The sequence below is a fragment of the Carassius auratus genome, chromosome 30 (assembly GCF_003368295.1).
Source record: "Carassius auratus strain Wakin chromosome 30, ASM336829v1, whole genome shotgun sequence".
NCBI classification, from domain to species: domain Eukaryota; kingdom Metazoa; phylum Chordata; class Actinopteri; order Cypriniformes; family Cyprinidae; genus Carassius; species Carassius auratus.
In genome coordinates this window covers 19,826,532-19,854,363 of record NC_039272.1, presented here as the reverse complement: position 1 = coordinate 19,854,363, position 27,832 = coordinate 19,826,532, and the positions used below count along the sequence as shown (strand labels likewise).

The 27,832-nt window shown below is 37.7% G+C and overlaps 3 protein-coding genes and 1 pseudogene across 5 annotated transcripts; 3 read left to right on the top strand and 1 right to left on the bottom strand.

The window, feature by feature from the left end:
* The first annotated feature begins 430 nt into the window (after nucleotides 1-430).
* LOC113049559 (rho-related GTP-binding protein RhoG-like) lies at nucleotides 431-2,909 on the top strand. Its single transcript, XM_026211994.1, has 2 exons — nucleotides 431-767; nucleotides 1,067-2,909. Exon 2 carries the CDS (start codon nucleotides 1,090-1,092, stop codon nucleotides 1,663-1,665), a length of 576 nt encoding a protein of 191 aa, XP_026067779.1. The 5' UTR covers nucleotides 431-767; nucleotides 1,067-1,089; the 3' UTR covers nucleotides 1,666-2,909.
* Nucleotides 2,910-5,716: 2,807 nt separating this feature from the next.
* Nucleotides 5,717-18,058, top strand: LOC113049969 (transcription initiation factor TFIID subunit 1-like; annotated as a pseudogene).
* A 515-nt stretch (nucleotides 18,059-18,573) lies between these two features.
* On the top strand, nucleotides 18,574-21,934 carry LOC113049558 (uncharacterized). Of its 2 annotated transcripts, none has more exons than XM_026211992.1 (10): nucleotides 18,574-18,704; nucleotides 18,822-18,924; nucleotides 19,015-19,179; nucleotides 19,402-19,480; nucleotides 19,743-19,813; nucleotides 20,323-20,367; nucleotides 20,605-20,670; nucleotides 20,940-20,993; nucleotides 21,169-21,310; nucleotides 21,516-21,934. In XM_026211992.1, the coding sequence occupies exons 1-10, from the start codon at nucleotides 18,635-18,637 to the stop codon at nucleotides 21,615-21,617; spliced, it is 897 nt and encodes a 298-aa protein (XP_026067777.1). In that variant the 5' UTR covers nucleotides 18,574-18,634; the 3' UTR covers nucleotides 21,618-21,934. The 2 variants fall into 2 exon arrangements, with proteins under 2 accessions (XP_026067777.1, XP_026067776.1); XM_026211991.1 differs by having other exon boundaries at nucleotides 21,166-21,310.
* A 210-nt stretch (nucleotides 21,935-22,144) lies between these two features.
* On the bottom strand, nucleotides 22,145-26,120 carry igbp1 (immunoglobulin (CD79A) binding protein 1). 2 transcript variants are annotated; one of them, XM_026211989.1, is made up of 6 exons: nucleotides 25,817-26,120; nucleotides 24,911-25,225; nucleotides 24,178-24,373; nucleotides 23,348-23,424; nucleotides 23,154-23,263; nucleotides 22,145-23,003 (listed from the first exon to the last, which is right to left on the bottom strand). In XM_026211989.1, exons 1-6 carry the CDS (start codon nucleotides 26,029-26,031, stop codon nucleotides 22,855-22,857), a joined length of 1,062 nt encoding a protein of 353 aa, XP_026067774.1. In that variant the 5' UTR covers nucleotides 26,032-26,120; the 3' UTR covers nucleotides 22,145-22,854. The 2 variants fall into 2 exon arrangements, with proteins under 2 accessions (XP_026067774.1, XP_026067775.1); XM_026211990.1 differs by having other exon boundaries at nucleotides 22,145-23,000; nucleotides 25,817-26,116.
* Nucleotides 26,121-27,832: the final 1,712 nt, after the last annotated feature.

Below are 27,832 nucleotides of genomic sequence, written 5' to 3'. Positions count from 1 at the left end.
ACTCCGAAACTACACTACATTTCCCACAGGTCTTTGCGTGGGCCAAGTGGGATCCCTAAATAAAAGAACTGAAATTCACATTGTTTTAATTCACAGTTGATTCACATTTGTTTTGATTACAAATGAAACCTGCATATTACGGAGCCCCGCACATGACATTAAAGAAAATTTAATGTAGGCCTACGATTTAGCCTACTATTTTTTTTCCTGCATGTCATGTGCGGTGCTCCGTAGCATATGAGGATAAAATGTAAAAGGAAATATAGAATACATGCTCATTGTTGTGTTAAACCGATATAAAGGTAATACATGAATCGTCAATCATACCTGTGTTTATATTAATATTATGGTATTTTATGACTACATAAACGTAAACACGAACCTTTGTAGTTTTTACTCTGAAGCTACACTCAATTTCCCACAAGCCTTTGCGACATGGGCGTGTTCCCCACTGTCGTCTCCGTTACCCGTAAGTTGAAGAATGAGCCAGTGAGAGAAAAGGACTGCGAAACACATTGAATAATGTTTTTATTATATCGAAAGATGTTCATTTAAAAGTATTTCGAGACTTTGTACGTGTGTACAGGTTTTGTACGGTTGTTACACATAGTTGCAGACCTACGGGAGTTGTTGGTCCATGTTTAATAACTGATTAATGTGAGGCTCATCCGCTAGTCGGTTAGCAAAGCGCCTCTGCCGCTGCGATGATGGAAACTTGAGCAGCTCAAAGGAAACACTCATCCAGCTCTCCAGACCATCCAAACACAGTGAGTTTTACTTTAAAAAATACACTTTGAGCAACGGTGATGTGGTGCTGCCTTACTAAATCCCATAATTGCCGGTTTTATTCAGCGGATCAGCTGCTAACGTACTAGCTGTGCAGATTTATTACTTTGGTTTTGGGTATTTGTTGCTTGCAGAGGTCTCATATGTAAAAATAACTCATATGTATTCGAATTACACGCACAAACTGCCGATTTCCCTGTTGTCTAGATGCCCTGACTGCTGTTTTTCTGTTTGGTAACGTTACATGTAAAGTGAGTTATGAAATCTCTCTCTCTTTCAGGGATCCCTGTGACAGGCAACAAAATGCAGACCATAAAGTGTGTTGTTGTTGGTGACGGTGCAGTGGGAAAGACCTGTCTGTTAATCTCCTACACTACTAATGCCTTCCCAGACGAGTACATTCCTACGGTTTTTGACAACTACAGCACTCAGACCTGTGTGGACGGCCGTGCCGTCAGCCTCAACCTGTGGGACACAGCTGGTCAGGAGGAGTACGACCGCCTGCGAACCCTGTCTTACCCGCAGACGCATGTCTTCATCATCTGTTTTTCTGTGGCCAGCCCTTCCTCTCACGCCAATGTCCGGCATAAATGGCACCCGGAGGTGTGCCACCACTGTCCTGGTGTGCCTGTGTTGCTGGTAGGCACTAAGAGAGACCTGCGAGGGGACAAGGAGACTCTGGAGAAGCTGAAAGAGCAGGGGATGAGTCCAACCACTCCGCAGCAGGGCGGCGCATTGGCCCGCAGCATTGGTGCTGTGCAGTATCTGGAGTGCTCGGCCCTTCTGCAGGAGGGGGTCAGAGAGGTCTTCAACGAAGCAGTCAGGGCCGTTCTTTACCCCAATGCCAAGAAGCACAGCAAGAAATGTGTGCTGTTATAACTACGTGAGGGTGTGTGCGCGTGAGAGAGATTTTATGAAGGGTGGAATATCAGTTAGTCATGTGATCGTCTCTGCAAATGTGTGTTGCTGTCACTTTGTTCATATCTCTACACTACAGTTAGCAATAGGTGCACAGACTGTTAATGAGGAAGACTCAGACTGTGTTTTTGTGTATTTGTGTTTCAAATTTCCATACATGTCCAAGACAGAAATAGGGTGTTGTAATCTAAAGTCAGGCAGACTGAGGCAGTAGAGTGGATTTGTCTGAAGGACTAACAGACATTGACAACTGTCTTCTTATAAGGCCTTAAAACTCCAGCATGTTTTTTAGGAATCACTCAGAGGATATTTCATGCACCAAAGTGTAAATTCAGTCTAAATTCAGGACTGGATGTCTTTTGAAGGTGCTGTCTTAGCGCATCAGTAACACAATTATCAGGGCTCACGATCCATCTGATATCTGTGGGATTTTAATGTGAGACGCTAAGACTTGATGACCTACACTTACCACAACATGCCATTTTTCTTGTATTGTTACCATTGTAGAGTTGATCGACTTTTAAATCAGGAAGCGCTGTGGAATCCCAGTGTGCCTTTAGTGCTTGGCCCCTTCTCTGACATCTCATAAACTCCTTCCTCTCTGCTCATTTCATCTAAGGTGCTACTTAGGGTGCCATGTGACATTTATTGCTGGAAAGGACTGTTGAAAGTTTACAGAGAGCTGTTGTAGCTCACCTGCCTTCTATTAGAGCTGTACATGAAGGGATATAGTGCTGTTTTATAACACTCAAAGTAGAAATTAAGATCTTTGTATTTGGCCCACCGTGCCTGAGTCATCACAATTTACAACCCTGTTTTTGAAACTGAAGTGCCACTAATATTTTGTATTATTTGTATTTTACCATGAATGTTGAAACACTCCAATGAAGTGCCCTAATAAGAACTGACGGAGGACATAAACACTCTGTCTTTCATCTCCGTTACAATGAAACATCCAGACCAGTTAATGTGCACAAATATTCAGTTTTAGGCTTAATTTGTGTCCACATTTACAAATTATATATTGAATGTCTACTTTTTATATGATAAACATCAGCATTTTTTTTTCTCAATTTTGTTTTTAGGACATAACACTACGTCGTTGGCTCTTTTTAATTAAAGCTGTTTTTATTTCTTGAAACTCAATATTTTAAGAATATACCTCCACTTGCATGAGAAAATAAACCAGTTTTAAAGTAAAAGAATGGTTGGCTCCTGTTCTTTGACCTCAGATTTGTTCATGACACAAACATAAATGCAGAGAGAAAGAGAGAATTAGAAAGAACAAGTGGGAGTAAGAAACAACAGCTGCATCTCTGACATTCTTTACAATGCTTTCACAGATAAACAGAACCGTCATCTGTTTATGTGTGATTTGTGTTGAGGCATTGTTCTTAGCGTAATTATCTAATGTTTAGGTCTGAATGCTTAACATTTGTTTTTGGACAGGGTGTCTTTTACAAGTAAGTAGGGGTTGGTTGGCACAGAGTTCATTTCATGTTCATGGATGATGTAACATTTAAGTGTTTGGTCTCTCAAGCCATAACTGATTCAATTGACCCTTTGTGAGATTAAACAAAAAGGCTATTTGTATTTGCATTAATGATTATTAATAAAGATGGAAATCATTTATATTTTCATTTACCAGTTGGAAGTTAACTATACTATTATTCATTGAAAAAAATGTGGTTAGTTGGTATATGTGTAATAAAAGAATGAATCCCGAATTTGTACAAAATGGCATTAAAAGACATCTAAGTAAAGTTATAAAATGGTTTTAATAAGGTCCAAATTAATATTTAGAATGCTACCGTTTTGATTATTAATCAATAACTTATGATCATATAAATGTTAATTAAACATTAAAACATTTTATATATCAGACAAATGTGTTAAGTAGTTAATTAGTAATTTATTACTACACAGTTTATAGCTTCACTTTTGAAACAATAGCCTTTAACACTGTGCCCAACCAATGCCACAGTCTGTGTTAGCACAATAGCATAACAAAACTTTAGTCATTAAAGGGATAATTTATCAAAAAAAAAAAAAAAAATTGGTTATCAAATACTCGCTTTCATGGTGATCCAAACCTGACTTTTGAGAAACTTCTCTAGATGTTTTTGTCTATACAGAGGAGGGTTTTGCTGAAGATCATAAACATATTCAAGAATTAAAATTGTTACAGCCAACATTCTTTTACAGTATTTACAAAATAATCTGCCTCGGGGAAAAAACTTTTTTAACAGTAATTCCATTGACTAGGTCAATGTCTGAGCCTTCTGGGGCCAGTTGCATAAACTTCTCTATGTTTGTAAGCACAGTGTCTTGAGATCTAATCTGACCAATTAGCAGCCAAGGAGTAATCAGTTTTATTTTTAGATTCAATTTAGACTAATCTACATTTTCATGTAACCGAATTAATATATATGACCAGCCTTAAAAAAATTAGATGACTAATTTGTAAAACTGGTTTAAACCTTTTGTGCTACCGGCCCCTGGAGTTTTGCTTTTGCTTTGTTCAATTTTGATTACGCTAACTGACAAAAAGTACCGTCTTTTTCGTAATTATATTGAACAGATAAAAATTCATTAAATATGTAATGTTATGTGGCTGCATCTTTAGACCTGCAGGGGGAGCCAAACAAACCTGATTATCTCCGATCAAAACAAACAGAAAAACGTAACGCACACAGCTGCTACTGCTCGCAGATTCCTCCATTCAGCAGCAGCAACACATTCATGGCGAAAGGAGTTTGAGATTTATGCATAAAACAAAATATGTTTGTCTATAATATTCTTGAACGCGACTAAGTTTGACGCACATGCTTTCGCGCGTTCCCTTTTAGCTATCCTCTAAACGCTGATTGACTGGAGTCAGGGAGTGCCTCATTCGGTCAGATTCTCAATCGAGCCCGAGGTTCCAGAGGCCTTCGAGATAACAGCAGCAGAGTGCGTGCTCTCAAATAACATAATTATAATAATGTCTTGAAATTAGATTACATTAGCTCAATCGTGTTGAACCTAAGTTGTCTGCCTGAAATAAACTAAACTAAAAAAAATAAAAAAAAATAAAAAACTAAAATGTGGGAGTGTGAGACAGTTAAAATAGGAACACCACCTCTTTCTCTTTTTCTATAACTTAAAGTACTTGTGTTGTTATCAGTAGATTACGTAAAAACGTTACTGCAGTACTTTATGAATAAACTGTGCAGCAGTGATGCACTTTTCAGAAATGAATTTGCTTTATACTCAGAAAGTTTTATATTAGGCAAAAACTCAAATCTGAAAGATTGCAGGTTTGACTGCCAAAGGGAGCTGCAAGGTAACGTAGAGTAAAAAAAAAAAAAGGTGACTACTAAATGACTTTCATAACTGATTGTGCCAGGATTATAATATCCATGAAGGTTTGGTGAGCTGATGAATGATATATTGTTTTTGTGTGCATAGAATGTCAGACTCGGACAGTGATGAAGACCAGGACCGGCCCTTTCACCTAACAGGGTTTCTTTTTGGAAACATAAATGAGAATGGACAGCTGGAAGATGACAGTGTGCTGGATATGGTAAGAGAATAAATCACTGATCTTGACGCAGTAATTCAATAAAATAAAATTATGAAATGGAAATTTGCTATATGTATTTGTAAATATATGTTATCTTAATTGTGAATGATTCACTCATGCACACATTTAATTTTTACCTTTTTTATTTTAATTGTTAATCAAAATGTCATAACTCAATCTTCCAGTGAAACCACAGACTTTTTGCACTGAATGCCTTTAGTGGAGAGAGACTAAGAAGGAATAATGAATATATGCTGAGCAAGAACAAGATCAGAGCAACACTGATGCAGAGGGTCTGTCTGTGTTTCTGTAATTTGAAAAACACTCCATGTTAGCACTCCATGTATCGCGGCCGGTACTTTTGACAACACTTCTCCATGTGTCAGATATGTGCATTTAGTGATAAAATAACCTAACTTTGTGAACTGTTTGTGTGTGTGAATGTAGGATGGGTAAGGAGCACAGAAGATTCAGTTGATTACTGTGATATCAGTGAAGTTGCAAAATATGAAACCCGCAAATACAGACAGGCCATGGGCAACCTGCAGCCATCACGGAAAAAAGGTACAAACAGATGCATCTGGTGCCGAACACATTGAAGTATATGCACAACTTTATTGCTGATGTGTGTATTTTTGTGTGCAGATGAAGAGGAAGATTACGATGCTGATTGTGAAGATGTTGATGCCAAACTCATGCCGCCTCCCCCTCCCCCTAATCAGCCATCCCCTGCCAAGAAAGAAGACACGGCCACTCAGAACAGTGGTGGTAAATAAGACTTGCGATTGATAAGGAATTTTGTGTGTGCTGTTCTTCTTTTTTATATGTATATATATTATTTATTTTTTTTATATATAATTTTTAGTGACAGAAGAAGGTGATGGCATTATCCTACCTTCCATCATCGCTCAATCATCGGTGGGTGATAAGGTTGATTTCAGCAGTTCATCTGACAGCGAGAGTGAGAGTGATCGACCGTCTCAGGATTCAGGGTCAGGAGGACAGGCAGGGTGTCTTACCCTCCCTCTTGCGGGCATCATGCAGAAAGATGCTGCTAAAGCCCTGCCTGGAGTCACAGAGCTGTTCCCTGAGTTCAGACCTGGAAGGGTGAATGTTACACACTATCTCTTAGAAATAATTCGTTTCAAAGTTAGTATGTCCGCTATTAGTTTAATTGCAGTGTTTCATGGTGGGTGTTAATGTTTCGGTTCTATCAGGTGTTGCGGTTCTTGCGGTTGTTTGGTCCTGGTAAGAACATGCCATCAGTATGGCGAAGTGCTCGCAGGAAACGCAAATGTAAGCAGAGAGAGCCACAGTCAGACATGGCTACAGGTGACAATGAATCACAGCCATCTGAACCAGGGCTAAGAAAAAGTCAGGATGGGACTATGAGTATGCACCACCTCCACCTCCTGAGCAGTGTTTGTCTGATGATGAGGTAAACCAGACATATGCAGCATTTAATGTCAACTTGGCTGCTTCAGAAGATAGGCCTATATTATGATAGCATCAGAAAGAAGACACTGTGCGTGTCTCGCTGTAGATCACCATGATGGCTCCGGTTCAGTCGAAAGTTCCTGCAATTGTCTGGTGAAGGTGATAAGGTGTCTGAGGTAAGGCCAAAGGTGGCTGAGTGGTGTTATGGGCCAGCACAGCTTTGGTACGACATGCTTGGCATCCCAGAGGATGGCAGTGGCTTCCATTATGGGTTTAAACTCCCGAGATGACCAAAAACAAGACACTACAGATACAGCAGCTAAAACTGCAAACCCTCCAGCTGATGAACCAGTCAGTGAACAGGAACCACCCCAAGAAGCACATGCTGAGGTCAGTGCTCTTTTTGGTGGATAAAACAAAATCTGTTAAATGTGGTTTTCATGACTTAAAACAAAGCTGGAATAAAATAGAAATATGAGATTGAAAACTGAAATTAAAACTAGAAACATAGCCTTGGAAAGTAACTGGGAAAAAAAGTAAACTTATTCAATTTAAATAAATTAAAGCTAAATAGAAGTATTCAAAAAAGAAAATAAAATCTAAAAAGATAAGCTAATTTTAAATAATATACATTTCAGTAGTAATATAAAGATAACACTAGTTGAAGTCTGTCTGCCTAATTTTATTATAAGAGCAATACAGCCATTTGTAACTTAACCCTCTGGAGTCGATTAACGCAAATAAGTGTTAGTAGTCATTTTCTTCTGATATGTTGAATGTACTGGTATTGTTATCGTGTTGTTTTAATTTGTTATCATAATCTTAAACACACTGGTTTGTAGCATAAAATTACCATTTTATGCTTTGATTTAATTATTTACCTGTAACTATTAATAAATTAACTCAAGTTTACAAAAATAGCTTGCTTCCAAAGTAAGGATGTTTCAAATAGATTTTAAAGGCTTGGTTCACCCAAAATTTTTAATTAGCCAATATATTACTCACCCTCAAGGCATCCTAGGTGTATATGACTTTCTTCTTTCAGATGAATCCAATCAGAGTTATATAAAAAAATTGTTCTTGCTCTTTCCAAGTCTTAGAATGGATGTAGGCGGGTGTTTTTTTTTTTTTCAACAGTCCAAAAGCAGTAAAATAAAGCGTATCAATAATAAAACATGCCTCACATGAATTCGGGGATGAATAAAGACCTCCTGTAGCGAATCAATGCATTTTTGTAAGAAAAAAATCCATATTTCCATATTTAAAATGTTATAAGCACTTTTCTCTCACTTCTGCTAACTGTCATATGCGGAAGCCATTCCAGCGGATGACATAGTTACGCATGCGCAGTGCTTTAGTGATGAGAGACGAGCACGGAGGAGAGACAGCAAAACAAAACGCCACTTACAACTTGGATTACGATTTGTGAATAATTCTTTTTTTCAGTTTTTCCTTTGCTTAAATAAGGAAACTATGCTCCTGCAAACAAACTTGTGAGACTAGCATATTCCACGACGCGTGCACGATGCATGCGTCCAATGTGATCCGCTCAGAACGGCTTGCACATATGGCAGTTAGTGGAAGTAAGAGAAAAGTGTTTATAACGTTGTAAATAGGGATATTTTTCTTAGAAAAATGCATCAATTCGGTACAATAGAGAGATCTTTGTTACCCCCTAGAGCTGTGTGAGGCACGTTTTATTATAGATGCGCACGCTTTATTTGACTTCTTTTGGACTTTTCAACAAAAACACCCACCTACTCCCATTCTAAAGCTTGGCAGAGAAAGGACAATTTTTTTTATATAACTCTGACTGGATTCTAATGAAAGAAGAAAGTCATATACACCTAGGATGCCTTGAGGTTGAGTAAAACATGGGCAACATTTTTTTTTGGGTGAACAAACACTTTAATTCACAGTGAAATTACAGGCACGTTAAACTGTAATAGTTACACAACTAAATTAATCGTATGTGTGTTTCTGTCTGTGTGTGTTAGCAGGAGGATGAGGCATCTCTGATGCAGGATGAGTTGTTTTTAATGGTGACCCAGCTGCAGTGGGAGTAAGATATCATCTGGAATGGAGAGGATGTGAAACATAAAGGCACTAAAAGTCAGCATGCTAGTCTGGCTGGGTGGCTGCCTACTAGCATGACCCGTAATGCCAATGCTTACAATGCTCAGCAGGGTGAGATAACAGCCATAATGAAACAAACGAACAGAGAAGGTCACACTGACAGTGCATGATATAAAAAACACACATTCATAGACATGCCCTCACTGATCTGTGGAATGAATGTATGCATGTTTTCCAGGTCTAAGTCGCAGTAATTCTCTGTTGGTTCCCCCAACCCCACCACCTTTGGCAAAAACTCCATCAATATCAGGCTCTAAGAGGGACAAAACATAATCATGATCATCAAGGTACTGTCCTCTGTTTGTTCCGTGGGTCATGTTTAAAGTTTGGTAGATGCTGTGAGGTTAATATCCACTCTTTGGGGCAAAGAATAAAACTGAATTTATATCTTCTAACAGCTGCTCATGAGGATGACACCCCATGGTTCTCCATATTTCTGATTGATAACGAAGATCTTGTTTATGGCCGATGGGAAGACAACATAATCTGGGATGACCAGAGCATTCTCACCCTTGACCCCAATGACAAAAACATCATACTTGGAATTATATAACATTTTATATCTATTTCAGTTCTGTCTTTACAGCAGTGGTACGGAACCTTTTTGTGTCCAAGGCCTCCATATATATAAAATATTTTTACTCACAATTTGTATCATACATATATATATATATATATATATATATATATATATATATATATATATATATATATATATACATATATATATATATATATATATATATATATATATATATATATATATATATATATATATATAATGTATGTATGTTTTAGAAATGTAATTAACTTACAAAAATCACATTTAAAAAATTAGGCTACCTCATATATCCAGGTTTTCCAAGAGCGTGGATATCTTGGTTCTTCAAGGAAAGAAAAAAATACTACTGACTGAACTACTGAGTATTGGCTGAACTATTCTTTTAAGTCATCTTGAGGTCCCCTGGTTGAGAATCAGTGATTTAATTAAAGGTTAGTTTTAGATTAAGGGCCATTAACAGAACCTCATGGTTCTGTTACAGAAAATATTTTAGAAAAGAACTGTACATGGAACCTAACATTTGACTTTGATCTGTGTTTCCGGAGATTCCAGATGAAAAAGAAGAGAGAGCTTCTCATTCACCCTCCAAAGAAAACAAGAAAGAGACGGCACTGAAAAAAAGTCGCATTCTGTTGGGAAAGACTGGTGTCATCAAAGATGAACCTCATCAGGTAAGTGGAAAATAAGGAAAAGATGCGGAGTGAAAAAAAAAGCAAGTATTTGGAAAGTGGATGATGTGTGTCATGTGTGGCTCTTTCTTATTCATATCTAGAATATGTCCCAACCGGAGATTAAAGATCCTTGGAATCTGTCCAATGATGAGTTCTACTATCCCAAACAGCAGGGGCTCAGGGGCACCTTTGGAGGAAACATCATCCAGGAACAAGTGAGAACCTGAGAGAAATGAGCAGAGTTCTCTGCTGTTCATTCTGCACAGTCAAACAATTAGCTTATCAAAATGGTTACAAGAAATGAATATGACAATTCTGATTAATGTCACAATATTACGCAAAGGCTGTACGTGTTTGTGTGTTAGTGAAATTAAACTTGTCAGTACCTATTTTTTTCTGTCTCTTTATTTAACAACTCAACGTCTGTTTGTGCATTGTAGCAAGTGCCCTTTCCACCAGCTCTCATAAAGATGATGACGCTTTCTCCGTCACCAGCCTGAACTCTTCAGCTTCAGGACGAAGGCTTAAAATTTATCGCACATTCTGTGATGAGTATGTGCGCTGTGAGACCGTATGCAAACCTGCTGTTATTGATGCTTACTTGCGTATACGCATGACTAAGGATGATGAGTTCATGTGAGTGTCTATTTGTCTAGAGTTATTGTGATACCATAAGTGTAATAGTCAATATTAATACACGCCAATAACTAATGTATTACTGAGCCCTGTTTTATATAAAAAATTAAATGCAGATAATAATAAATAATAATGTCTGTGTGTCTCCCTGAATGTGACTGCAGTCGCAAGTTTGCACTCTTCGATGAGCAGCACAGGGAGGAGATGAGAAAGGAACGGCGAAGAATTCAGGAGCAGCTGCGGCGTCTCAAACGAAACCAGGAGAAAGACAGATTTAAAGGTCCGCCTGAGAAAAAGACAAACAAGGCCAAAGAACGACCAGACCTGAAGATACAATATTAGAAATGCACTTCTACTAATCACTGATCCTTGCCTTTTGAAAGCGTCTTGCTGTGAATGAAATGTGAAATGAGCACATGTGTAATAATAAACTCTCCATATTCATCCGGAAGAAGGAGGCGGGAACCGGCGCACAATCAAAACGAAACTTTAATAATCCAAAATAAACACAAAACAGCGCACCAGCCCCTCACGGACGACTGATGCGCATAAATAAAAAGCAAAACATAAAATATAGCCCAGGCCTGGTCCTCTCTCGTACTTCACTAACGTCGCTCCAGTTTTATATCCTTCCATCTCCTACGTGGGACTCGAGACCGGCGGTGGGGCGCAGGTGTCGCTGATTTCCCAATCATTCCGCCGGCCTCACTCCTTGTTCCCACGTCCCTCGGCCCCGCCCCACTCGCCACAACATGATATTTTCCTGTGCAGACTTATTCTAATGTTTGAATGAACTAATGTTTGGTGTCCACAGCTGAAATCTGGAGCTTGTGGTGCTACTGGCCACATGAGGACCAATAAGTTTTGCCCATTGTACTACCAAACCAATGCCCGCCCTCTAATCCAGTGGCAATGATAGAAGAGCAGGAAGAGGAGCTCGAGAAGACTGTAATCCCCAATGACAATGAAGAACTCATTAAAGTGGAAGGAACCAAGATTGTGCTTGGAAAGCAGCTCATTGAGAGGTAAAACAAACATGGTACTTGATGCATAACATGTTTGTAAACTTTATTTTTTAAATCAAAGCCAAGACATCAACAAGAGGTTAAAATTAATACAGTTTAATTAAAAGTGTACATGCAATTTATATCATTGTTCTATTAACCATCTTTAACCTTTACTAGTTTTTAAAATGAGCCCGTGAATAGTGTTATGGTTAGCTAAAACTATTATAAATAATTTCTGGTAATTTGAAATAAAGGCAAAATAAAATAGAAACATTAAATAAAAAAAATTAATTTAAAGAGTATATTACAAATTTTACCCTGGCCTCTAATTCAAATAAAATATTGAAACTGAAATACAGATTAAAGTTATATATTTATATTACTAATTAAATATATAACTAATAAAAATGACAAAAGCAGTATGGCTATAAATGGCTATAATTAAATAAAAAACTAAAATGTAATATTTTAATAAGTACTACAATAGTATTTCAAATGTATCTATCGAGTCTCTCATTTGATATGCTTTATTTATATTACCTTTAAAAGAACTACCACAATACAGTGATTGCAGATAATGTATGGCATGTCACATCATCAAATGTCAACTGCTTAAATAATTTGTATGCTCACTTGCTACAGTGTTTTAGTATTTGTAGCGCTGTTCTGAATACTAATCCATCATTATGTTTATAGTGCAGATGAAATGTGGAGGAAATCTCTGGTTCTGAAGTTCCCCAAGCAGCAGCTTCCACCTAAAAAGAAGAGACGTGTGGGGACAACAGTGCACTGTGACTAACTCAATGTAAGAGTATGTTTTAAGTGTTTCTTTGTACAATAGTCATTTACAGGTCCCTATAGAGCCTGTATAAGTAATAAGCATATGACAGCTTTTCAGTGTGCCATCATCGTTCATTTGAACTCTCTGCCTTTCTCTCAGCGTCCTCATAAGTCCATCCATCGTAGAAGGACAGACCCCATGGTCACACTCTCTTCAGTGCTGGAGAGCATTATTAATGACATGAGGGACCTTCCTAATGTAAGGCTCATCCACCTATCTTTCTATACTAGACATGGACACATGTTATGAGACACTTAGGGAATTTGGTGTTCGTTTTTAGACATACCCGTTTCACACTCCTGTGAATGGCAAAGTAGTTAAGGATTATTACATGATCATCATACGGCCGATGGACCTGCAGACGCTGCGTGAAAATGTTCGCAAGCGCATGTACCCTTCACGAGAAGAGTTCAGAGAGAGCGTTGAACTCGTCTACAAAAACAGTGCTACGTACAATGGTACTTTCACATGCAACTCATAGAGAAACTTTATTCCTTTATTCAGGTGAGACATGATCTGTTTTGGTGTGTTTTCAGGTGCAAAGCATCCTTTAACCCTCGTCAGTCAAGCAATGTTGAATCTGTGTGATGAGAAACTCAAAGAGGTAGATGTTTTTTTTTTTACTAGGGTTCAGACATATTTGCATAGAGGTTAAGGGCTAATTTTATTACTCTCTTTGCAGAAAGAAGAGCGCTTGGTTTGTTTGGAAAAAGCCATTAATCCCCTTCTGGATGATGATGATCAGGTCACTTTCTCCTTTCATCCTTGACAACATTGTCACACAGAAGATAATGGCAGTACCTGACGTGAGTGATGTTATTTCCTGCTCTAGCCTTATACATTTTATATTTACTTGTATTTAGGTATTAGAGGACTAATTTCCTATTTTTTATGCTTGTCCAATGTTATTTACTGCAAGTCAGTTTGAGCAATATTTGTTTTTTTGTTTTTGTTTTCTCAATTCTTCATTGGATTTTTTTTTTGCATTTTAAAATAAGAAGTGCACAGATAACAAACCCATTTATCACAATTAAAAATTATGTAATAGTAGCACCTCAATTCACAAACTCCAGCCAGTTACATACATTTTAGCAGTAAAATTAAATACTACATAGTAACACTTAATACTAATACTTAAATACAAAGTCGGGCATGGATGTAAGTGCTCAGTAACTTTTTTCCCAAAAACTTTATACAAGTAAACACCTATTTAATCCAAATATGAAACGTAGGGTAAGGCTGGACAAAATATCGAACGATATGATCATAAGCATCTCGTCAGTAAAGAACCAGCTTTACTTACGAGATGCACATGATCATATCGTTCGATATATTGTCCAGCCCTAATGTAGGGCTATTTTAATTTTTATATAAAATTATTAAAGTATTATGAGATCAAGGGCCAGCTAATCTGTTAATTAGCAAAACTGAAGTATTCTTAATTAGTTAATAGATCTATCTTTCTCTCTGTAGTCCTGGCCCTTCCATCATCCTGTTAACAAGAAATTTGTTCCTGATTATTATAAAGTCATCATCAACCCAATGGATCTGGACACACTCGGTAAGGTCAGGACCATCTGTGTGTTGATGCAAGAATCTTCAATTAAAATGTGATTCGATTTTTTTTATGAATCTCTGAACTGTTTGTGTGTAGAGCAACTCCAAGCACAAGTATCAGAACCGAGAGGTATTTATTTTTGATGTCGCTCTCATTCACACCAACAGTGTCAAGTACAATGGTGAGAAACATGAATCTTTTAGTTATGAAAATGCGGTTTCATCTCAATTGTGGTTGTAGTCATCTTTTATATACATTTTTACTTTTTCAGGACCTGATAGTCCTTACACCAAAACAGCTCTGGAAATTGTAAACGTCTGTAAGCAGACTCTAGCAGAGGTATGTCTGTGTGCAAGTGAGCGAGCTCTTTCATGTGCTTTGACTTGTTTTTGAAATGTTTAATGTGTATGTGTCTGTTAGTATGACGAACACCTGACTCAACTGGAAAAGGACATCTCTACTGCTAAAGAAGCTGCTCTGGATGCTGCAGACCTTGAGAGCTTTGACCCCTTTACCCCTGGACCGTACACACCTCAGGTACATGTACAGATTACACGGAGGACGTGATCGCAGGTGTCTCAAGCGCTCTGTGTGCAAGTGGTTTTTGTAGCAGGTGAAATGAAGCATGTCAGCAAACAAGCTTCTGACAGAAATGGAACAGAAGGCTTGTATTACTCTCATGCATAATCCAAACTTTCTGTACTGTACAGCTGTTTGATGCACATTTCCTCACTGTTCCTGTCTTTTCCTCCCTTTATGACAACCTGTTTGTCTTTCTCTGAATGGGGCTTTTTATTTTCATTTTATTCTTTTTGTTTTACTTTCTTTCTTTCTTTCGTTCAGCCTGATGTGTGTGAGAACAGTGTGTCTGTGAGTTTGCAGGGATATTCTAGTCTGTTAGTGGAGGCTACGCTAATCCCTCCCACCCCTGAGAAAAGAGGGGGGCAGGTATTCCTCTCTCCCTCTCTGTGCATTCATCTGTTCCTCTGTCCATTCATCTCTTCATTCATTTTATTGGCTGGCCTTCGTTTACCCCTTTAGATATGTCCTTCCACCCCACCATCCATTCCTGTGTTCACCCACCCCTGTACTGTGACAGTCTCTGTGTGTTGGTGCTTGATTTGCTTTCTAACCCATCTCCAGCGGCTATTGAGGATGTTTAAAAAACATTTTAGAACTGCTATTTAGTGAGCTAAATTCGAAATCTGTCATTTCTTTCAAAATTGAACCAGCTAAGAAAAAAACAACATAGTAACATTTGCAAGGAATGTAGCTGAAATGATTGTTTCAGGGACCAGTACGCAGTGGTTTCTGTGTCTCAACCATCAACTGTTCTTTTGTTCAAAAAAAGCTTTAGGGTTTTAATGTGCAAATACATTATATCCAAAGATGATAAATTACCTCCCTCCATCTGTCCATCCTCTGCTGCATGTTCTTTCTGATTAGTCCCCTCCTTCTGTGTAGTTTTCTTAACTACTTTTTTGTGTACACCTTTCAAAGGGACGTCACGGCAGAGACCGAATGGGTGAGGAGGAGTCTGATGTGGATATTGAAGGATTTGAGGAAGATTATGATGGCAAACCTAAAACACCTGCTCCGGTAATATAGTATATATAATATAATAATATATATATAATAGTCTTGGGCAATCAAAAAAAGGGGTCCAGGGGTCTTTAACATGGAAACCTCAGTCCCCTCTTTCCCCCATTATAGATTGATTTTAATGAACTAATTATCGTGTACAAAATGAAAATTTGCATTAAGCAATAGCACAGTATTACCTCAAAGCAAAAGTTAAAAGGCTGTGGTTTAGCCGAATGTTTCATTGTCAGAGATTTGAGTGTTGTATGTACTTCTAGGCTGAAGAGGGTGACCTAGATGATGAAGATGAGGAGGATGATGAAGATGATCTTCTAATGCGGCCACATAGGCGTATGCAAAGGGATGATGAGTATGAGGAGGACGATGAAAGCTCCAGCCGGCCAACACAGGCCAGTGTGCTCTACCAGGATCTGCTGATGTCAGATGCAGAAGACGACGCGAGTGAGGACGAAGGCGATAATCCATTCTCCTGTGAGTCTGTGTGTACTCAGAAATATATGTGGATTTGTGCTAGGGGTGCTCCGATCACGATCGGCCGATCGTTATGCGCATCTCGTCAGTAAAGCCGGTTATTTAATCAGCGGTTAATTCCATCAGGTGCGTGATTTCACATAGAGCAGCTGTTACTACACAGAGCCGTTGTTAATAGAGAAGATGCACCAATCCACTTCATTTTCAGCGTTTATTGGCGCATCTTCTCTATTAACAACGGCTCTGTGTAGTAACAGCTGCTCTATGTGAAATGTGATCGTGATCGGAGCACCCCTAATTTGTGCAATATTTTAGCTGTATGTGTAACATTGACTGTCTGCTGTCCACTGAAGCTATCCAACTGTCAGAGAGTGGCAGTGACAGTGATGCTGAGCTGGGGCTTCAGGAGAGCTCCCGGATTGGACTAGAGCAGGAAGAGAGTATGATGTCTTACGAGGGGGAGGGACCTAATGGGGTAACACACATGGAGGACAGCAATGTCAGGTGAGAATATATGCAAAAAAAAAAAAAAAAGCATATTGATTTTTAAGTAACGCTGATGTAATTCTAGATCATGGTCTTATATCACTGTTACAGATTTGCTACTATTCTTCAGGTTACTGCAGGACTCTAGAGTCTAATATTTTTTGTCTTACCTAGATAAGTGCTGTGATTTTTACATTACATGATTTACAGAACTTCCTAATAACTATTATTTATGTTATTCTTTGGGGCATCTTGATAATGCCCTCAGTCAGCTATTTTCTAATCATGTTTCCATAGTGTTCTCATCTACATTTACATTAATGCATTTAGCAGACACTTTTATCCAAAGCGACTTACAGTGCATTCAGGTTATACATTATTATTTTTCTTTTTTTCCTAACATGTTTTCTGGGAATCGAACCCACAATCTTTTGTGCTGCTAATCCAATGTTCTCCCACTGAGCCACAGGAACATTGTGAGACAGTTTGGGGTCAGTCAGATGTGATCCTTTTTAAAGAATCATATGCGACTCTAAAGACTAGAGTAACGGCTGCTGAAAATTCAGCTTTGCCATGTATGGACAAAATTACATTTGAAAATGTAATGATATTTCACAATATTATAGTTTTACTGTGTTTTTTGATTAAATAAATGTAGCCATGGTGAGCATAATCTTTCAAAAAAATAGAAAAATCTTAGACTTCAGACTGAAGTAGGTCACAGACTTCTGATTCACATGCTCTCAGCTTGATTATAGTCTTTCTACCTTGACTTTCTCAGTCTGTTAATACTGTATAAAGTTAATATAACACTACAAAACTGTTGACAGCATCTCTTTAGATAACTAATATGTAACTAATAGAAAAATATCAACTACACTAAAAAAAGTAGCAGCAACTTGTTTATCATGGACACACTTTACAATGTTGAGAACTGTGTGCGGGATAGCTGCATATTCTCTTAAGGTTTGAAGAATCCAGTATTGGTTTGTTTGGATGAAAATCATTGTACCATTGCCAGTAAGGCAGTGTGGCTATTTTAAATAAATACCATGTCTTCTCATAAAGCCTTCGTATAAACTCTTTCACTTACACTTCCTGTGTGTTACAGCTACGGCAGCTATGATGATGGGGACAGTCAGACGCATAGGCATGAGTCCAGCCCCAGGACAGAAGAACGAGATGGGGAGGAGGTGTATGGGATAAGTGAAGAGGAAGAAGAGGAGGAGGAAGATGAACGGCGACGAGGTCCTAGCATTCTCACACAGGCACAGCTCAGTGATGATGAGGAGGACAGTGAAGATTTCAGATCCGCTGGCGGAGACAGTGACATGGATTCTGACAACTAACACGCTTATTTGTCTTCTGTGATATGTTCTGTGTGTAACTGTGTCCTGGAGGTGATCATGATGTTGCACATAACTGTATATTTCGTCCTGCTCTTGTGGTTGTGTTTTACATGTTATTTTTATATGATTTATTGATCCTGTTTGAGGGACTTGGACAACTTTTGTCATGTGAGGAATTTTTTTTTATATATCTGAAAGTGTACACAATTGTGATTTTTGTCCCTCGTAAACCTAGATCAACTCTCCTGCTAGTCTTGATCTTGCTCCTATAATCCGTTTTTCTAAAATTCATTTGAAAACACTTTGAACTCAAACCTTGGCAGCTCAAATTACCTGTTGGCATTGGTAGTTTTTAGCAGTTTCAAGTTGTGAAAAAACTGTTATCATCATGAAAATATACAATACAGAAATGCATACATGTCCACACTGGCAATATCTGCTGAAAACTGCAAGAGTTTCACATTCACTGTGTGTTGATGAGTGTTTGCGCATGCTTCAGCTCGCACGGTGTTGGGTGTGTGTAACACCATAAATACCCCTGTTAGGTGCAAAGAGCCTTTTATGCAAGTGACACTGGTGGAATTCATGTGTTTGTGTGGGAACTAAAAGATGAAGGTCTTACTCTGTGTGTGTTTCATCTTGTTTGTTACTGATAAGGCAACTGGACAGACATCAGTCGGTAAGTGTGTGTTCAAAAGAAGGTTAAAATATATTGAAATGATTATGTAGTATCTGTTTTGCCAATAATCATGATACATTACTGATAAATTGTAAATTCTGTATGTGTGTTCTTCAGCCTGTGAAAATGTTTCTGACTTTGACCCATGTCAGAGTGGTGTGGGGTTCTGTAATGAGGAAATTAGCAGATGTACCTGTTTCAAAGGACAACCGTTCTGTCGGTAATCTCCTCTTTACAGTTGACTTTACTGTGATACTCTACACAGTAGTTTAAACACAAGCTTCACTCCTTTCCTCTGTTCTCTGTATAGGTGCAACAGTCAAAAAGGTGAGTTTTACATTAATGAAGAATGCTCTCAGAAATGGACAGTAGTGACCTTTGCCCTGGTGGCATCTCTGCCTGGTCTCACACTCGCTGTGTTGGTTGGGGTGGTTGTTTATGTGATGATGTTGCCATCAAACAAGAGCCACACAGGGTGAGAATGACAAACACAACTCTAGAAGTCCTTTTCATGTAATTAAATGATGTCGCTTCATTGATTCTGAATAGCATTCAAAGCAAATCTTTGTGTGTCTTGTATAGCCTGACTTTATGAGTGTGATTAAAAAATATGACTTAAAGCCCATGATGCTCATTAAGTCATTAAATGTTATGTTAACAAGTATTTCCTCCTATCTCTGCATGTGTTTGTGTTCAGTGAAGGAATGACAACACCCAAGACGGCATCTAAAGAGCAGGATTTGTTTCCTGAAATTGCTTTTGCTTCTGATATGAATGTGAGTCTACGTAATGTGTGTGTCTTGACAGTAAAAATAGTTAATGATTGATCGCAACAGCACAGGGTTGCCATAATCTTAATCAGAAACGTGGATCTATCTGGAAATACCTTTCACAAAACACAGCATAAGAAATTTTTTTAAGCCTGACGGATCTGATAAGGTGTATCGATATTAGATTCTTGAGTGATCTGCCAAGTATTAAAATGCACATGGTTTTGTGATCTTAATTTTTTTTCTGCTTTTTGTCTTGCTTTCAAAGGGTCGGCCTCCCCCTAACATGAGACCTGTACAACAAGGTCATATTCCCATGACAGCCATCCCCAACCACCCGTATGTGATTTTTATCTTATTAGTATTATTATTTTAAGGCATACAAATAATTAAGAGTAGTGACATGAAAACATCCAAATGACACTTTATCTGTTTGCATCTGTAGATTTCCGTTACGATATACATCTTTAAAGAGATGTTTCTAATACATCAACAAGATGTTAAGATATAACTTTTCAGAATCTATGCAGCAATATGCCAAATTTATATGATACATAATTTGCATATTTTAACATTACATTTCAGAAAACATGCTTTACATAATAATTGCACTTATTAATTAACTGATGTAATGGTTAACATTTTTACCCTCTTCACCTGTGGTGTCCTGCCTTACTGGTGTCCTATATGAAGCCTTGTAGTATTTTTGTGCCATTTATATTAGCATACAATCATCCCAAACCCCACCTCTCCCTTTTTTAGGTAATACATTTATGTGAATATAATTTTGCCTGTTGCTGCATGTTGTTTTTGTATTTTTAATTGCTTTGTCTCTGCTTCATATCAAGTGGGATGCGTGATTCTCAAATGGGAGGTCCTGCTCGGCCCTATAGGTACATAGTCAATGTTACTTAAATTATTAAATGGCCATTGAATCAACATGATCGGCGGTCTCTTTTATATATATTTAGATATCACTACAACTAGCAGTCACAATGTTACCTGGCTGTGTACATCAATTTATCTATAACAGGCCTGCTAATATTTATAGTGAAATTAATCCCGGAAGGGTTTGAACCAATATTTCGGATTATATTATATTTGCTGCATTGTTATTTATTTTAATATAGTGTATCCAGAAGTGTGCGCCCATCTGTTGACAGCATGCCCGATGGACGACCTCGCGAGCCAAACAAGTATGTGGACAGCATGACTTTGTAGATAAATTAAACCATGTTTTTAAGTGTGAACTAAAATTCCCTGCTCTCCATTGAAAAAACACTAACTAAAGATAATCGGTCATATTTACCTTGTCATTAATTACCATGTAAAACTGCTCATGACTGACTCAAGTTGAATAGCAATGCTGCCATCTGTAGAACTGCTTTATTTCATAATTGATTAATTTTGTTATTGTTATGACACTGTTGTCCTATTAAGAGAATTTGTCTTGTTTCCCTAAAAGCATGTACACCGGGATGCGTGACCCTCCTATGGGAGGTCCAGTGCAGCCCTACAGGTAATTGATAATTCTACATAAAACTAAGATCTCATATGATTTCACAGCAGATTCTCTGGCAAAATCTATTCTCTGTGTGTATATCTATATCAAGATCATAAAGTGAAAATCTTAATCTCCATGTTTTGTGTTCCACATCCTGTGTTTAAATCAGTGATTTTTGTAATTGTAGCAGTGGTGCAGTTCGGGGTCAGATTGTTAGCAACCCTTACGCTATAGATTCAACCAGTCGAAACCCCTATGAAGATCGCAGTCCTTCTGCAGACCACCACAGTGATTACAGACCACGTGCCCCTTCACACACATATGATGACCTGGTACGGTTCACATGTAAACATTTCAGTTTCATAAATGGATTCGTAAACGTTTGAGTTTTTGTTTTCCTCCATGGGGATATTATGGTACAATGTACAGCATATGAGCAATTCAGAAGCAGTGTTCTGATAAGACTCAGGATATAAGCTTACTGAGGATGACCAAAGGTCTTTTCCTTAAATAAATCATCCTTCTGCTCTCCTACAGAAACACAACCAGCCCTATTCTCCTGCTCCACTCTACGGTTCCTCGGACCATGGAAACCTCCGCAATGGATTTCCACGACCCCAATTAAGTCTACGATACTAAAATAAAATAAAATAAAAAAAAAAAAAGATTTTTAGAAAAAAAGAAAAGTTATACAATAAAGACTGTTGAATGGGAATGACATGAAGAATTTACATAATTTACGGAACACAACTTTATTATTTCCTGCTTTAAATCTGATCTCTGTTATCATCTGTAAATATGTCTATACTGGGTGATTTATACTGAAAAATATAATTATTTTCTACACTAAATACAAATGCAATTCTGAAACCTCACTTGAAATACCGAAATTGACTTGGAATTTAATAACACATTCTCAACTCAATTATGAATGGCAAATAAAAAAATATCAGATTTTTGCTTGTCATTTTGGATCATCAGCTTTTGCACTTGTAAAGTCGAATGCAAACAAGGACACACCGAATAATCATACATGCATGTTCATTTTTCAATTCAATGGCTCTCAAATTGTTATGCTGATAATATTAAATGTTTCGTATTAAATCACAGAGCAAGCATTATTACTACAGACCTCAGGTTGCTTGAAACAATAAATAGGCTTCCGATAGGTTATTTTACTTAATGTTTACTGAAGAACTGAAAGTTGACCTCACAAAGAGAAAAGCAATGGTGGCAGATAATAAATACATTTCAGAATAAAAAGGCAGTTTAGACAGTTTGTTTCGACATCCCACACGGTTTCTTCAGCAGTTCTGAACCACAGTCTCAGATCCATGCAAGTTCTGATATTGGTTCTAAATACTCTTGCAGAACCGTCTTAAACATCTCCTCTGAAACAGACAACGAGGCCTAGCAATATCGGCTAATACTGAACAAACATGCAGTCTTAACCGGCTTCAAATCAAACAGCACATAAATTGTAATTATGTGGATGACAAGGTCCTTCTGAGTCAACTGATTTTGACTCTAAAAGCTGACAGTACAGGAACACTTCTGTAGAAATGCTGCACTCAAAACAACATCCATGAAAAGGCAAACTTTTAATCGTGTAGGAAAGGGTGACGCCCAAACATCCGTCTCCACAGATGCTCAGGGGTTTAAGGTCTCATTTAAGCTCGCCAAGATTTATATAGAGACATGGAAAAAAATGTCAAATACGCAAACTCGGTTTAGAAGAAAAAAAAAGGAACCACCTTAACTAACCACTACAGTGCCACTCTCAGCTGTGTCCATGTCACATATTGGCAGCATTGGGAGGTTTTTTGGAGGGAAATGAAGGGATGCGTGCATTTATATGTGAGTGTGTGGAATCGGCTCAGCCCATGTTTTTGCGGTTGCCATATCCTCTCCGGTGTGTGTCCTTCCAGTCGTCCCAGTCACGTGCCTTTTGCAGAGCCTCTTCATCATCGTTCTCTTCCTTCCTCTCTCTTTCCGCTCTCTCATCTTCCTCTACATCAACATCTGCTGAGGAGGAAAGACAGAGCCACATGATGATCTGAGCTTATACTGAGATAACTAAAAGTAAGACTGCAGAACAAAATCATTTAATCATCCGTTAATACATTCTAAACATAATCTATGTTCTGCAAAAGCACCCGATATGTATGTAAGCACCTGCACTGCGTGGTATGCCCTGGTCAGGTAAACATCCTCGCCGCCGGTGCTGATCATACCAATCATCCACTGTCATGGTGGGAAGACTGGGATACCCTGCACCAAACACTCTGCAAAACGTCAAAATAAAAGAAATCACACAAACTAATACTGCAGCACTGCACTTCACAGACACACTCCATATGCACACGTACTTTGCCTGCACAGCATCCTTAGTCAAGATAAAAGGCTTCATGGGTGGTCTTTTAGGTGGAGATGACTGGGGAGCGCTCTACAGAAACAAACAATTATTAATAAGGATATCAATCAATTTAAATATAAAATTTTGATCAGTGTTGGAAAAGTTACTTTGGAAATGTAACAGTACAGATTACAAGTTACTCTATTTAAAATGTAATAAGTCATGTGTCTATTTCTATTACCGTATTTTCCGGACTATAAGTCGCACTTTTTTCCATAGTTTGGCTGGTCCTGCGACTTATAGTCAGATGCAACTTATTTATCAAAATTAATTTGACATGAACCGAGAGAAATGAACCAAGAGAAAACATTACTGTCTACAGCCGCGAGAGGGCACTCTATGCTGCTCATTACTCCTGTAGTCTACACTGAAGACATAGAGCGCCCTCTCGTGGCTGTAGACGGTAATGTTTTCTCTTCGTTCTTGGTTCTAAATAAATGCGACTTATATATGTTTTTTCCTCATCATGACGTATTTTTGGACTGATGCGACTTATACTCAGGTGCGACTTATAGTCTGAAAAATAGTTTAACCACCTTTTGGTTACACATTACATGTACTTACTATTATAACAACAATAAATGATGCATAATTACATGCAAGTAACACTAAACAAGTATAAGCACATTTATTTATTAAATTAAATTACTTAATTCCATAACATGTAACTAGTTACTCCCCAACACTGATTAATATATATTTTTTGCAGTAAATCATAGGTTGGTAGAGCGAAAGATCATCATTTACACACACACACACACAATTCATGTGGCAATCAAACACCTGCTTAAAAAGCTCCATTCGTTTCAGAATCTCCATCTCCTGGTTAATAGAGTCGATCTCCTCAATTGCTAGTGTGATCCACCTGCGTACATGCAGCAGGTAAAACTCTCTCACCACCTCTTCATCGGCTAAACCAGATTCAACCAGCCCTCTGATCTCACTCAGCTTGGCTTCGGTCTCCTTACGCTGCATAAACCTGGAAACAACTTACAGAGTAAATATGCCACACATGAACGTTACACAAACATTGGCACAACTGATGGAAAAGACACAAACCATGTACAAATATTACATATACACTATCATTCAAATGTGTCAAAAAGAACAGTTTAAACTGATAAAAAAAAAAACATTTAGAATGTGAAAAAAATGCCCATTTCAAATAAATGCTGTTCTTTTGAACTTTCTGCTATTCATCAGAATCATGAACAAAAAAATGTATCAGTTTCCAAGAAAATATAAGAATCACAAAATTATTAATACAAAGAAATGTTTCCTGAGCACCAAAACAGCATATATTACAATACAAAATATTTCATGAGAAACAGATTATTAAAACATTAAACAGTTAATTGAAATTGTAATGTATTTCACAATCGTCAGTTTTTACTGTATTTTTTGATCAAATAAATGCAGCCTTGGTGAGCATAAGAGACTTAATTTAAAAGCATCTTTAAAAATCTTACCCCAGCGTATATATACCATAACAGCATGTTTTTCAGTACCAACCCACCTCTCTATTTTGGCTTGTCTTTGTGTTGCCATTGCGATGAGGTCTGGCTGTGAGACTGGCATCAGGACTGCTGGATTGGTCTGCTCCTCAGGAGGAGTGTCTGCTGTGTTCTCGCTGGATTTGGGCAGCTGAAAACTACACACATCATAGTCCTTGCACCTCTGGAGGAAGTCCATGAAGTAGACGCGGGCCGCCTGCACGTACTCCAGACGCTTGCTGGGGTTCACTTGTTTCATGGTGAGGGCTCCCAGAAGAGCCGGCAACAACAAATACTTCAGGTCAGCTGTGGAGATTTCCTCCAATGCCTCATTATGACTATGGAAAAAAAAAAGGGGGAATTAATAAGTACGTACTCCTGTGAGTTTAACTTAGTAGGTGTTTTGTAATGATCATGTGACTCATTGGATTATTATAATAATAAAAATAAAAAAATTTGCAAAATGTGCTTCCCACATTCAAATATATTGTTGCACAGTATGTATAATTGTAATGTTAGTTTAATTGTCAGTTTATTATTTAAACAGCACAAGGCAAAATACACACAAAATACATTATAGATGCTGAAAAAATTATGTATTAAAAATTATGTATTCCTGTAATATTCTATTCTATATCTGTCTAAATCTGTACAGCCAAAAAATACTCTATATAACTGTAATAATTGAGTAACAATGCATACACCTTGTAGGAAAAAAAAGGCCTTTAGTGTACATTACTGCACTGTAAAAGCATAATGCATTGACTGTTTTAATTGGCAACTAGTGACTATATAAAACAAAGTTCTCGCTATCATCGCTCGCGGTCCTTTGACAGCTAACGTTGATAATAACAGAAGTGATTTAATCTGTTGCCTCGTTTACAGTCGGGTTTTTAGCCTGTGTGCGTGTATGTGTATGTTCCTCTAACCTGAACAGGACCAGCTGATTGACCATCCTCGTCGCCTCCTCCAGCTGCATGATAGCACGCTTCACTTTCACCTGCACTGCGGTGGAGCTGCTCGGCTCGTTTGTTGTGTCCACCTCTTCAAACAGCTTCCAGCCCCGGTCCAGTAAATCCGACAGTTTCGGAGCCTCTGAACCACTGGGGTCTTGTTTACTGTTAGCATCTTCAGCGGCCGCCATTTCTCAAAGCGTATTTGTCCGCCTCGGCTTCCGTTTGTTCCGGTTCTTTGCTTCCGGTCGGTTCTCTTTCTTGCAGTTCTGGCGTCTCACTGTAGATGTCAACAGAGTCAGTATGACATGTAGGCATTTTAATCCTCATTTAAAGTATAAAGTGTAAGTTCACCCAAAAATGAAAATTGGCTTCACTCACCATCAAAGCATAACGGTGTAACGTTATATGACCTTCTTCTTTCAAACGAATCCGCTCGGAGTCATATTAAAAACCTTCCTGGCTGTTCCACATTCTATCATTGCAGTCAGCAGGTGTTACAGTTGAACAGTTCACAAGGCCTCAAATAAAGGCGCGCATCCATAACAAAACCTCCTGCACACAGCTCTGGGGGTGAATAAAGGCCTCCTGTAGAGAGACCCATGGGTTTTTAAAACAGTCTCATTTTCATTTTGGGTGAAGTAGGTAAAACAAACCAAGAACTAACAAACTTACAAATAATAAATAATGAAATAGCCTATATAAAAGAAAATTATTATATAAAGTATGCAACAATTCAAATTTATATGCAAGTAATTTAAAGAGTTTTGTCACAAAACTTGATGTAAATAAACCTATAAGTAAGTAAACCTATAATCTAAATATTTAAAAATCAATCTCTGTTTTTCATAAAACCACCAAACAGAACAATGTGCTATTTTTGTAACAAACTCCTACTCATAAATTGTGTCACAAGGTCTTTAACAAAATTACAGTTGCAGAAAAAGATGTTTCTAAGATATTTTTGGCAAAGTGTACAAGCATTGCTCTTAATTAACATTACTCCTAAAAATGTACTGCAATGAATACACCAAAATATAAATAATCCAAAATAATCTTTTTTTTTTTCATTTTAAGTAATGAAGGAAAATAGTAATATGTAACTATAACTCAAATAATGTCCACTTTTGAAAACCTTGGAAATAAAACATTTCATCATTAATTTTGACAATCATTAAAAATGATTTATCATAATAATTTGTAACAATGAAATAAACAAATAATTGTAAATGAAAAAAAATAAAATAAACAAAACTACAGCCCTCACCTGAAGGTGTGTTCATGAGTATACCAGTGTACTATCCTGCTCTTATGATAGCAAATATTAATGTAAAATGTGTATTTACAAATATTTTAAATCCCAGAGCAGCCTATGCTTAGCAGTCAATGTTTTTTATATGTATAATTTTGTTTAAAACAAGCAATAAATATTTGGAAATTGTCCCAAATATCAAAATATCTAAAACAAATATAAAGTCATATTATATTACAAAATTATCATTTTTACTATGTAAAACTTACTTTCCCATCCTAATTTCTGTCGCTTGTCTTACCCTGGACAGTATATGCTGACACGGAATGAGTTCCTTTACTAGGCATATATATTTTTGCCTTTTTAATTTTATCAAATGGCTTAACACAGTGAAAATATTCAGAGAAAGCTTTGCCTCTCGGAATGCAAAACTCCTGCTTTTTTTCTGTCAACAGGACCATTCTGAACCATGTCTTTAAAAATTCTAAGTAGGAAAAGCAAGAACCTTAAAAAAAACATATCTCCCACAGGTCTGCTCAGTTTTCATTTTAAAAAGCTTTACACCCTGTACAAACACATATCTGTGACAACATTAGCATGCAGAAACCATTTGTCTCTCAGGTCTCTGTCACTTCATGCATCACTGGATGCTGGATTATTTGTTTGTGTAAGTGTATGAAGGCAACTTAGCACATTTGGCTGATATTAATGATTTTGCCTGCAATAAAGGAGCCTGGGAG

Bases quoted from the DNA above. Each gene is read 5' to 3' on its own strand.
- LOC113049559 (XM_026211994.1), top strand. From the start codon at position 1,090: ATGCAGACCATAAAGTGTGTTGTTGTTGGTGACGGTGCAGTGGGAAAG.
- LOC113049558 (XM_026211991.1), top strand. From the start codon at position 18,635: ATGAAGGTCTTACTCTGTGTGTGTTTCATCTTGTTTGTTACTGATAAG. The intron at 19,180-19,401 runs GTGAGAATGACA...GTTTGTGTTCAG, and splicing joins TCAAACAAGAGCCACACAGG to TGAAGGAATGACAACACCCA. The intron at 19,481-19,742 runs GTGAGTCTACGT...TTGCTTTCAAAG, and splicing joins CTTTTGCTTCTGATATGAAT to GGTCGGCCTCCCCCTAACAT.
- igbp1 (XM_026211989.1), bottom strand. From the start codon at position 26,031: ATGGCGGCCGCTGAAGATGCTAACAGTAAACAAGACCCCAGTGGTTCA. The intron at 24,374-24,910 runs GTGGGTTGGTAC...AGTTGTTTCCAG, and splicing joins AGACAAGCCAAAATAGAGAG to GTTTATGCAGCGTAAGGAGA. The intron at 23,425-24,177 runs GTGTTTGATTGC...TTGTTTCTGTAG, and splicing joins GAATGGAGCTTTTTAAGCAG to AGCGCTCCCCAGTCATCTCC.